Consider the following 13404-nt stretch of genomic DNA (forward strand, 5'->3'; position numbering starts at 1 on the left):
TTTCCATTGAGCTGTCTACATCACTGTTTTACACGTTGAAATCCAAACCACGCAGTTTCGATGATCAGATTAATATAGCAAAAACAGTGATCGATAACATAATAGTGTACGTAGTTGTATACTAATTAATTATAGATATTTATAAGAATATTCTTCTCAAGCTTTGTACACCGGGTGCGTCTCAAAAGTGGCTCACTCCTATAACTTTTTTATTTTTTCAGTTAAAAAAAACGAGATTTGGTATGTTAGTATATGATATAAATTAGGATTGATTGATGTATTCAGTTGTTTTCGGTCACAATTGAATACGTCAATCAATCCTAATTTATGTCATATATTAACATACCAAATCTCGTTTTTTTTATCTGAAAAAAAAAGTTATACGGGTGAGCCATTTTTGAGACGCACCCGGTATATATTTCTTTCAATTCTTCAATATCGTAATTGAAATCAAATAAGCTGTATTTTATATATTGTATAAACTATAACGCTTATTTTATAAATTTCACTCAGCATTCGTATCTAGAGAATGAGAGATGCAGGGTGTCAAAGAGAAGTGTATTTTGAAAAGAATATACACTTCGAACTCTTGTTAACATAAAACATTGAGATTTGTATCTAAATTTTATTATATCCTAAAAAACTCTTAATGAAAAATAATTTCAAAATACCTACAATTATTACCATGACACTTGAATGACAATACATTTTAAACTGACACTGACAATACATTTTAAAAGTATGATATTTACAGATCAAGAAAATATTGTGATAATGTACAATTTATAATTATGAAATGTTTTAAAAGTGAAATCTTAGCTGTGTTTAAACCTGACTAAATCATTACGTCCATTGTATAACAATAATTCAAACTAATCAAATTTATAATTATTATTTCCAGGTTATTATCGACTCCAAATGTATCATAATTAAAGCACCTGTCTTTGACAGCAAGACTGAAATTAAAGCGATTCGGATTGATCGAGGAGACGTGGTTAAAGTATTAGTCTGTTTCAATAAGGCCCTACCGGTAGTTTTCTATTATTTGAATGCCCACGTGGCACCCGATATTTGCGAAGCGCTAAATTTAACAAAGGAGTCAGGCATCTATTACGATCCTATCGAGGAAAAAGAAGATTCATATCGGTATGTCTTAGGGATCTTTCACAGCTACTTATGTCCGACACCAGTGTCCCCTACCGGTGGCTTATTAGTTGCGCTCATTGATCACCGATGGTTAACACAAATCAGAACACTAAATTAAATCGAGAAAATTGCGTATACAGGGTGGTCCGAACTGTATTCTGGAAACTTCAGCAGCATATTCTGGAGATAAAAATAAGTAAAAAAGTTTGTATAAATGTATATCCTAAAATGCTTAGTTTCGGATATACAGGGTGTAGAAGTTTTATTTTTATTTCGATTTTTTCCAAATAATTTATAAAGTAACGCCAATATTTGGATGAAAATTGGTTTATGGGAGTTTTTTGACATGAGAAATTTGATGTCAATATCAGAGTAAGTAAACCGACGAGTAGCGACAGTCCCGTTTTCAATTTTCTTCTGCGAAATAAGAATCAGATAGTTTACAGTACGTCTGTCCGTTCTGTAGCTACGAGGTATCCGTGAGAGGGGAAACGATATTCTCTCGATGTTTTTTGTAAAAAAATAGACGACGCGTCCCATCAATAAAAATTCAACAAATTTGCAAGTAGCCAATAAAATGAGTGGGTGGAGCGATTTGCGGTGACGCACTCGTCAAATCGACGTATAAAATATATTGCTGTTTATTTAAATGTTTTTTGTCCGCATTCCTTTCATAGACACAGATCCAGCAGATGTACTGTATCTGTCATATGAAGAAGCGAAGTTGCCACTGTTGCCATTTATCAAATATCTCTATATACTTTATTTCAAGTATGCCTCAGGCAACGAATCGTTTTTTTAATTATTTATTAGCTGTAAGATATTTTATACATCCAAATTTAGAAATAAGGATAAAATAAAACAAAAAAAATATGTATAAAACTTTATAATTAATTCCACTTCAAATTATGAGCAGTGTATACCATGTTTATAGGACCACTTCATAAGTTGAACAGTTAAATACGTAGTCTATCTGTTAAACACGACAAAAGAGAGAGAAAGAAAATTTGGTCCCACCACATCAAAAGAGCCGACGGTTTCTGTCACTACTCGGCGATCTACTTACTCTGTCAATATCTACAACCTAACCACCCACCTATAGTTTATAAATGGGTGTGAAGTGACGTTACTGATTGTATTGTTAATGATTCAACGGTAACGAAAAGGAGACAATCAATTATATTAGATACACCCATTATTAGCCGAGAGATATCAAAAAAGCCTATTTTATAATTTTGTTGCTATAATCTTCTAATTTAATGTTTCAAATATTTGGTTCTCCTTCAATGGCAGTTATAAAATACTCAATATTACGATCAAGAATTCTTATAATAATAATAAGAATAATAGCTCCCGTATATAGCGTTTAACGCCTTGGGAGTAGCAAGGTACAGCTTGCCATGCTAGAGCCGTTCAGTATGCAAGGAAGGTAATGTAGCTAGCACTACGCTTCAACCGCCTATTATTACCTCAGGATTGTGAATCCCAAGTACTCATTTAAGGCTGAGTCGACCTAGGTACCCTAACTATTTTTATTTTAATAAAAATAGTCGGCTGATGAAATGCCGGGTGTAGGATTCGAACCCACTACCTTGAGATTGATAGACGAGAGCCTGTACCTCTACGCCATCGGGCACTAGAATTCTTTCCATAATTAATAGTTAAATAATAAACTAACTTTCCTTGAAAATAATTGATACCAAACCAACGACACGACACAAAATATGGCCGATGTGTATGTCTCAAATTAAAGCAATGGTCTAGTGATGTGTCGGTATTTGAGTAACGCGATTTTGGAGCGGTATTTTTTTGTAACGTCGCACAGTGGATCGACCCAATGCAATCTGCTGGACATTCAGCAATTATGCAAAATTTCTAACTTACTCCGAAAAAATATTTTGTTGTATACAGGGTGTCCCAAAAAAGTTATGATAAAGCTTTAAGTTTTTTTTTAAATTGCACCCCCAATTTTTCTGTACATAATTGGATATAGCATAAGATTTTGCATATAGTATCTTCATCTGGTTCACTTAAAATATACAGGGTATGTACAGGTCCATTTAAATTAAACCAGTTATTGTGCCGTTTAAAGCTAATAATTATTTAAATAAATTTATAGACACTTTGTATGAGGTAGTGTTATTTTTATTATTGCAACACGAAATCTAGTAAATACAAATACTTCGGTATAATATTTGGTTTTAAAAACGGAAATATCCCTAGAGAAATAAAGCATTAAAATTGTTAGTGTTTTTTCACAAAATCATAAATATTTCAAAAACGGAAAGATTAAAGTGCGGTAAACTTTAATTAAATTACGTTTATTTTAATCGTAAAAACTAAAAATGTAATACTTAAATAAATAATAAACATGGTGTTCCATTTAAAAAAATACAACTTTGATATTTTTATTTATTTAGGATACTCTGTACGTTTTGTAAATCATTTTAAAGTGTAGCTTTAGTGGTCCATCTACAATCCCATCACTCATAATTTCCACAAATCTAATCATTTGGCTACAACACTCTGTGTCGAATAGCGTGAACAACCTTGTATGTTTTTTAACTGATAGCTAATGTCAGGCAATTTTTCTACTAAAAAATAAATATGACGAATGAAATCTAATTAGTTAGTGGTCAAAGTTAAAAGTATAAGAAATATCTCACAAGTAAGTTGGTAAAAATCGTCCATGTAATTAGGAAATACTTTTTTGGAAATACTGTATTTAGTATTATATATAAGCCGCCATCTTGAATTCTTGGAAAAATTAAATTTGGGACTAAAATTAAATACTTAGTAGTCATTTCTCTTCAAAAAAAAATAAAAAGATCCAAATCAGACTAATGACTGTTTCCAATTTTCCTATTTCACTGTCACCCCCCTGGTCATGTCACGCTCCACAACGAATCACGAACCTGTTACTGAAGAATGACGATCATAATAACGACAAAACTATAAATTATTTATAATTGCTCTTGGAGTTAGCTCGAACCGCAGTAACCGCATATGGCCGTATTTCGCTGCAGCCGTCGCGCTTCTAGGGTCGCGATTTCGTCGGTCGCGAACAGTAGTAACTGGAACTGGTAAGTACGTAGTGTCGCGCGATCTCGACCGCTTCGTCTGTTGCGAAGAGATGTAACTGGAACCGACCTATACCGCGACGTATTTCGCTCCAGTGCGAGTGGTCGCGCAACTGCTGGAATATCTTACAAATGTGTGTATTTTAATTTAAATTCTAACGGTTATAAACGTGTATCAGAAGAATATAAATCTAAATTAGAAAAGATGGCGAACAAAAAGTATTGAATACCAATAAATTATATTATTTTACATTTTTTATGTAATAGTTTTATTTTCAGAATTAAAAGCTAACATAACGAAATTCTTTTAGCCATCTGCATGTTGTTTATTGTTTACAAATTTGGGGGGTTTGTGAATTGTTATTGTTTATGAATTTGCACGGACACAGAGATAACGGCAGGGAGAGGAGTAAATAGGTACAGTAACCAGAAATACCGTATAAGCGGGAACAGCGACACTGGAAGCCGGCCTCGGTTACAAAATCGCGGTATTTCTCTGGAACGGTCGCTATTTTAACGGGACTAATGTGGAACCGGTATTCCCATCACTATAATGTACTGCTAAAACTAAAACAGCGTCCTGTGGTTGTGCCTGTAGCGAGGGCGAGACACTAGACAGTAACTGATATGCCACTAAAAGCAGCGTGGTCCGCAAAGTAGTTCATGTGTATATGTAGATTTTAAACAATGCTTTGCTAAATCTGAACACCGGTAGTGGACACTTGTGTCGGACACAAGTGGCTTTTATGTGAAAGAACTCTTACCGATCAACTTTTTATACCTTTTTGCGATGTTAAATATATATTTTTCAGGAAAGTGACTTTGTTACCGGAAGATTTAAGCGACGAGCACCGGTTTGCGTTTCAGGAAATATACAGTGCCGCACCGAATAGTCTGATGGAGGATATAAATGCGAAGGAAGCTAACGACATTCTAATTAAAACGTGCCCCAAGGATGGATCCTCGGGCGGATTTATGTAAGTACCATTTTAAATCTTTTGATATTTACATACAGTGAGTTGTTTATAGAAAAATTATTTCTCCTGTTACGTTATTACTAGTGTAGTAGATTTGCGTCCTTATATGAGTCAGGTGAACATTTGGAACAACATGAAGAAAAAAATTGAGAACAAATAAATATTCAGAACACGTAATTTTTCTTTCTGGTCACACTTATACATATTGCAAAGTAACTGTTAACACTACATACTGTAATTTGCAAATTAAAACGGCCTAATGAATAAATGCGGCAATCGAAAAAAATGGTGTCGCAGAAGGCTTGGAAATGAAGATCGCTGTCATTTTGTATGTAAATGATGTGTAAATGTATATAGGACGTCATCGATCGTCACTTATAAGCCAACTGGACGCCGTTTTTTTCTCGATCATACCCATGGTACAAAGAATACAAGGTATGATATTGCGCAGGTTGGTCGCTACGTCACAGGTGATAACTGGCGCTATTGGTCAGCACTCTTCAGTTCGAATCGTCAAGATATTGTTATAAACCTGTTTTTTTGTTTATATACCGTCATTGAATTATCGCTAAGCAAGTTACTGTGGAGCAGTGCGTAGTCGGGATAGGAAGCGAGAGACTTGAGTTCGAATCTCGGCCGGGACATAACTTTTTATTTATTTTTTAAATACTGTTGTATTCTATAGTTTATTTTTGTAGTATAAAAAAAGAACTATTTATTCTGTTATTTTTTAATCTCCGGTATTAATATAAATTGATTGTTGGTACAACACTTCATTTAATATAAAATAATATTCTACTTTTTGAAATGTATCGGGCACTAATTGTACCTAAAAGTAATATATTTTTAGTGATATACCATATTGTAAACTATTTAATATTTCAGTCACTTAAAAAGTTAATTTGCATTGAATAATTGCCTACCATTAAAGGAAATTTGAGCTATATAATCCTTGATGGTCATATTCTGGGTATGCAAATACTTCCTCTAAATTTTGGGTTTCGTTCAACCGATTTATTCTCAAAACCTGAAACATCTGCATATAAAAAGAAAAGCACAGGTCACTAATTATAATAGACTTCACCCTTGGAATTACCTCTATCACAATTACAATACATTCATCTGCATTGGCATTTTCTACTTTTCGATGGGAAACTTCAACTTCCCAACATTATTTAAATGATGTAACAATTCCTCTTGTGGTTACTTTTCCATAGATATCCTCATCTCTGTCCTCATGTGAATTCAGAGGCAATGAACATGAAAATTATTTACCATAAACATCGCAAACTAAAAACCTAATAAACAATTTCATACCAAATATAGAAATAAATTTAGTATTCTTACCTATTATTATCGTCCAAATCCATGTTAATAGATAATTATTTTTAAATATATTTTTGGAACTGAAAAATAAACAATTCTTAACCATAACCCCAAAAAATGCAGATCTCCTGTCAACTTTCTTTATTTTTTATTTATTCATTATTTTCCTGGTGATGTCACAGGTGGTATGCGCGAACTGAACGAAATTGGAGCCGCTATCGATCATACCTTGTATTCTTTGTACCATGGATCACAAAATAGAAATCAACCAGAACGCCGACTCAGCCGAATTTGATGACGTTTCACGAATCGCGACGCCATATTAGCAGCGGGTAACTCTCAGGGCCGGATTAAAACGCTTTCACAGGCTGTTGTCAGAGTTATATTGAATAAGTATTTTTATTATCTGATATGTGATTACAGACTGAGCGTAATACGTTATTTCGAAAGGTAAAGTTTGTATAGATAACTCAATGGACTCGACGCTACGAACAGCTGCTGTCTTCTGCGATAGTCAGAATTCAACTAAATCCTGACCTGCCCTGACTAAACCGATAACGCCGCTACATTGACAGATGTTACCCGCTCATAATGGAATTTTTAGGTTAGCCACCGTTTCGCGCGCATTTTGGGAGTCAACCTTCTGGTTGATTTCTATTTTGTGCCATGGATCATACCGTATAACATGTTTATAGCCGGCCGAAAATTTGCCCTGTTTACTGGTCTGTAACGTAGCGTCGAATGAGGAACGTTTTCCTGTTGCCTAACTATACAGAAGCGATACAAGTTTCTAATTTTAGGCTATAATATTTTTTACGACATCAATAATTGTAAAATTTTTATTAGTTGATACGAGATGAACGTGTAAAAATCATTTCTTGAAAAGCAATAAATAACAAGATTTCTGAATTAGCAAAGCTCCTAAAAACTTCGTTTTATGTTTAAGATTATTGTAAAAATTTAATTTATATCCTTATACCTACTTAACGTTTGATTGATATACATTTTTTTGTGTACAAATCAAAATGTATACCTACCTAAATAATTGAAATTGTAGGTTGGGAAGGAAGAAAAATGCCTTCTCTTCATTTTATTTATTATTTTTACATTTTTTATTTGTATTTTAAATCAAATCGTAAAAGTCGCCAATAACTACAGCCTCTTAAAAATGCTTTAAAATATTTTTAATTTTTTGAACTTGTATTTTCTAAATTTAGTAGAAAATAAAAGTTTACAAGAAAATAAGAGCCATACAAAAAGAAATAATATAAGAGATAATTTTTCTCAGTGTATATTAAAGTAAAAAAATGAAGGTTAAAAAAGAGCCGACGCTTATGTATAGATAAGGCGTATGAGATAAGGTATATGAATCTTAAATATTAACCAAATATGATTCTTTTTCATTTATTAACCAAAAATATATCGAAGTATATGAAATTTTGGATCATATAATTTCAATTTTAACAATTGGTAACACTGACGCAGGCACGTTGGCGGAAGCGCGCACTGTTACCAAAATAAACGCTATTGACAGACGCTTTCAAATTTTTCAAACAAGTTTTAGAGGTTATGGAAATGTGTTTGAAATTTTATGTGATTTTTCTAAAATGCGCGTTGTCTATGCCCATAAAAATGGGCATCAGTAAGTTTTTTATATTGAAAATTGTTTTTGTTTATCATTTTTACATAAACATTTGTTTTAAGGTCATTTAGCGAAATAAAACAAATACTGCTCTACCCAAAAGAAGGTCAGGGAAGATTAAGTATCAATACGGAAGATTATGTGTGCCTGGCTGTAGACCAATTTCTTAACGACAAAATAATAGATTTTTATTTGAAATATTTATGGGAAAACCTGCCTAGCGAAGAACAAGAAAAAGTTCACATATTCTCGACTTTCTTCTATAAGAGATTGACAACAAAACCTACAAAAGCTGCCAGGTACGTAAGAAATTCATTTCATTCTACATTAATGTTGAAAACCAACAAACTAAATTGAATATATGTTTTCAGGAAATCACATCCTTATGAAGTCGATCCCACTTTATCAGCAGCAGAAAAAAGACATTGTAGGGTTAAAAATTGGACAAAGAAAATAAACCTCTTTGAGAAAGACTACATTGTAGTCCCTATTAACGAAAATGCTCATTGGTTCCTGGCAATCATATGCTTTCCAGGACAGAATGGACCTCAAACATTCGATGGAAAACCATATAATCCTGAACCAAAACCTAAAAGAGTAAAAAGTAAGTAATTCTAGGGAGGATCCTCACAATATATTGTCTATTTTAATATTTTATTTTCGTTTTACCATCATTCTGTACCTTGCAGAAGTTAAGAAGGAGAAGCCTGCTCCGTGCGACGAACTTATGTTAAGTGATAAAGATGAGGCTGAAAGTGAAGACTCGGATTTAGAATCAGATGATTCTGAGGAGTCTGCCATAACTCCACCTGTTATTGCACCAGTGGTATCAACACCTAGATCAAAAAAGGAGTCTAGGCCCCCTATTAAACAGTAAGTTTAATTCTTGTGTAATATTACCATATTTCACTGCAGCTTGCATTAAAATCAATCTACAAACAGCATCTTTGGTGCAGGATTGATAAATATATGAAAATAGCTAAGGATACTACTTATTTATTTATTCTCAAAATAGACAACATTTAAAATTGCCCGAGTTTGCTACTTGGTATTTGCTGTTTTTATTGTCAGAATCATGGGAAATGAGTTTCATATAGAATTTAGTATGTTCAAATTATTAATCATGAAGTGAAAAAGTTATTAAAATCATTTTTGAATCCAAAAATTCAAATTTATTTTTGTCAGTCAGATTTTCCTAGAACAAAATTCTCATTATTTTAAGTAAACATTGGGATTTTTACTTAAAATTAGTGTTTAGGAGAATTTAAATATACTGTGACTTTTTTCATACAATCCCCTGACAATAGAACTAAATATAGCAACTGTTTGTAGAATTGGATACACCAAGATAAAAATTTTGCTGATTATACGTCATATTTAGTAACTTACTGATCAATAGAACACGTGGGATCAGTTTCAAAATACATGTGACCTTGAAGTACTTTTTAGTGTATAATGTAGTGTATTTTTGCATTTTTGTTCACACAGTCCTTATCAAAATTAGCTTTTTATTATGTCACGTGCCTTTTTTATTTCTTGAATGCAGCGATGACCTTCAACGTCAGTGTTGCCACATTTTCAAAACTTAATGCAGCAGTTTCGCCAACAATTTTATGAATCATTGTTTTATTTTATTTTTTAACATAAATTTAAAAAATAAACTTTAAAATATTCTAGATTAATAACAGAAATATTTTACATTAAGTAAATCTAGTGGGATCAATTTCAACAAAAGACATGTGACTCTAAAGTACTTTTTGATGTGATGTATTGATCACTTTTGAATTTTTGTTCATAGTACTTATCAAAATTAGCTTTTTACTATGAATTTTATATTGTATAAAAATTTCATATGGAAAGTCACATGTTTTTTCGAATTGATCCCACTGTATATTTTATTGAAGCAGCAGTGACCTTGAATGCCAGTGTTGCCACTTTTTCGAAAGTTAATGAATACAGCAGTTTGGCCAACATTTTAAATTCAGTAAATTTTTGTGGGATCAATTTCAAAAGACATGTGCCCTGTAGTACTTTTTAGTGTATAATGTATCAAAGACTTTTGAATTTTTGTTCACACCAGTTCAAATCGGCTGTGAATTTTATATTACATAATTTAGTTTTCAAGGTCACATGTCTTTTTAATTGATCCCACTATATATTTTTTTGCGTAGCGATGACCTTGAATACCAGTGTTGCCACTCGTACGAAAGTTAATGCAGCAGTTTGACCAACATTACTTTAATAATCGATAGTCATTTGTTTTATTCTGTTTTTTAACATCATGAATTTAAAGAGTGATTACTAAAATATTTCAGATTAATAAAGAAGCATTTGATATTATTCAGATTCAGTCACACTTTTAAAATAACTAGAATATTTAACATTGTATAAACTATGAGTTTCTTTTGTATTGTTTATTGTTTTTAATATAATTTATGAAAATAACTCGGTTATTTTAAAGTCGCATATTTTTTATGTTTATTTCAGTTTAGATTTGTGAAAACAACTATGACCTTGATTATCAGTGTTGCCACTTATCTAAAAGATAACGGAACAATTTTTTAATTTTATTTTTTAGCTACATGATTTTAACAATAAAAACCTACACTAGCATTAAAAGTCTGAAATTGATTGAGAATTTTTGTATTTGAGATTTTATAATATACAAATTGTCAGTTATTTTTTCATGTTGAATATCTTTTATAATTGATCCCACTGTATATTTTAAAAAGCAGTCATGGCCTTGAAGGTCAGTGTTGCCACTTGCCTAATAGTTAATATATCAATTTGGCCAACATTAATAAAATTAGTTGGAGGATATTTTTTATAATTTTTTCTTAGAAATATGAGTACTGTATGTAAAAAACGGCGTAAAAGGCAATACTCTTTCCGTTATATGGTTATCTATATAATATTGAATGTTATAAGATTCATATATGTCTTTTAATCCACTAAATTACTTTTTTGCAGACCCTGTATACTAATATTTGACTCTCTCGCCGGTCCGAGCCGTTCTCGAGTCGTCGCCACCCTGCGAGATTATCTTACTGTGGAATACAAAAACAAAATGGAAACGGAACGGATATATAATAGGGACGTCATTAAAGGAGCATCGGTTAAAGTTCCTCAGCAGACCAATTTTACCGACTGCGGATTGTATCTTTTGCAATATGTCGAACAGTTTTTCAAGGTAGTTTGACTAGGATGTGTCCAGCCAGATAATACATGATTTGAGCTTATGACAGCCACAAAATCTATGTCTGTCGACAGACGATATCCAAGAATACAAAGACAGAAAATAAAACTGTGTACCTTTCAATTAAGTGACAGACAATAACTGTCACTTTTCAGGATTCTATTGTTGGACAGACTCTCTGGAAGAACAAAGACAGCTGTAAAATGTTACAAGAAAGGCCAAAAAACTAAAATTAAAATTGGCCATAATAATCTAAAACAAAGTGCAATAATTAAGGAAACATGACTATTTCCCTAACAATTGAACTTTATTTTACGGTATTACGTTTTTTTTTTCAATTTTAAAATTTAGATTTTCGCCTCATGTAAAATAGAATTATTTAACAGATGCGTCGGTATTCTTCTGAAGCGGCTATATAGTCTGTCCAACAAGAGGATACATGAAAGTGAATTGGGTCTGTCAATTTTTATCCAATAATTGTTTGGATGTTGTCTGTTGAAATCTTTCCTGATTCTTTGGATAGACTTTATACCTTTAAATTAAAGTAGCGTAACTGTCATTCCTACGTGTCATGTATTATTTTGTTGGACAATTTTTAAATAACGAATAACCATATTGAGTAATTAATTTACTTTAGGACCCAATCAAGAATTTTTATATTCCTATCAAAGGAGTTGAAAATTGGTTTGAAGAGATTATAGTAACCAAGAAAAGAGAAGATATTTGTAACCTGATCAAATCGTTAATGGAAGAAGATGGAATAAGCAAAGTTAAAATAGCTAAAATTTTACCAGAGATTGCATTGCCCACATTAAATGGTAAGATGGAAAAACAAAATATTAAGGGATATTTTATTTTTATTGTTTTCAGGAAAAATAATTGAAAAATTACCTGACAGTGAAGATCATGAAACTGGAGATGAAGCACAAGAAGATATGTTTACTGACATTGATGACTCAGAAATCCTGAATAATAGTGTAGTGTCAGCTGAAAATGGAGATGCCAGTTCAGACAATGAACAGAATTGTGCTTCCGATGAGAATTGCAAAGAAGACATGCCGCCGCAAGAAGAAAAACCTTCAAGAGAGAGTGTTAGTGACAAAAGTGAAATTACTTCAACAGTGATGCAGTTAAGACCGTCTGTGAGTGAAATTCCTAGACCGTCAAATAAGGACACGTTAAGCTACTTAAAGGCCAAACGTATAAATAGACATAAACCAACTTCTGATATGTCCGAATCCAAAAAGGCTAAATTGGATAATTAAACTATTGACACACAGTGAAAGTGATATTTTAATATTTATTAAGTAAAAAAGGTCCTTTTATTAACTGTATTTGAGATCATAGAAATCAACTGGACTAGTTTTAATAAAAGTGCTGTTATTTTTGTTAATTTGTTAATATTGGTTTTTATTCTCTGAAAGTTAATATTAACTGGAGATAAATTATTAAATATATATTTGGTGAATATTATATGACATGGTTGAATAAACGGTCGCGCCATTTTGATATAAAGTTTAGTTATTTTAGTTTAGCTTTTTAGATGTTTTTAATTTTTTCGATATTTCTTTATGATAATGTATATGGCTAATTATCAGATTAGCATATAAATCTTTTTTGGAGTACCTACCCATTATATAATTATTTCCAGAAACGCTGGTTTTTGGATAATTTTATTTGTATAGACTTGATTTGTTTTTTTTCCCTCGATTGTATAAAAATGGTGTACTAATAAAGTCGATAAAAATTATCGAAATCGATTATTTTCAATTTTTAATAACCTCACCCAGTGTTCCCAATAGTATAGTTTAAAAATGATTCAGTCAGTGCAACAATCCCAGTTTTGCCAATAGGTAATGATCCAGCATTGCCAATGTTATAAAATTATTCAATGTTGCCACTCGTGAAATTTCAATTTATGGTTAATTATATATGATAATTAAACCAGGGACGGCCAGGTAAAAAAAATAAAAGAAGTAATTGTTTTTAACGTGTAAAAAATGTTTTTTTTTATGAAAACGCAAAACCCTAATTAAA

At 32.0% G+C, this 13404-nt stretch overlaps 1 protein-coding gene across 7 annotated transcripts in view; it reads left to right on the forward strand.

The window, feature by feature from the left end:
* Positions 1-12878, forward strand: part of LOC115885866 — a 32512-nt gene extending 19634 nt beyond the window's left edge. For all 7 annotated transcript variants that reach the window (XM_030904899.1, XM_030904906.1, XM_030904921.1 and 4 more), the window contains 8 exons: positions 902-1146; positions 5039-5203; positions 8234-8470; positions 8543-8775; positions 8861-9044; positions 11142-11361; positions 12005-12185; positions 12238-12878. In XM_030904899.1, the coding sequence (XP_030760759.1) occupies positions 902-1146; positions 5039-5203; positions 8234-8470; positions 8543-8775; positions 8861-9044; positions 11142-11361; positions 12005-12185; positions 12238-12632 (1860 nt within the window). In that variant the 3' untranslated portion in view covers positions 12633-12878. The remainder of the gene's footprint in view (positions 1-901; positions 1147-5038; positions 5204-8233; positions 8471-8542; positions 8776-8860; positions 9045-11141; positions 11362-12004; positions 12186-12237) is intronic.
* The last annotated feature ends 526 nt before the right edge of the window (positions 12879-13404 follow it).

The sequence above is a fragment of the Sitophilus oryzae genome, unplaced genomic scaffold, assembly GCF_002938485.1.
Source record: "Sitophilus oryzae breed Bouriz unplaced genomic scaffold, Soryzae_2.0 scaffold_111_pilon_pilon, whole genome shotgun sequence".
Taxonomy (NCBI): Eukaryota; Metazoa; Arthropoda; class Insecta; order Coleoptera; family Curculionidae; genus Sitophilus; species Sitophilus oryzae.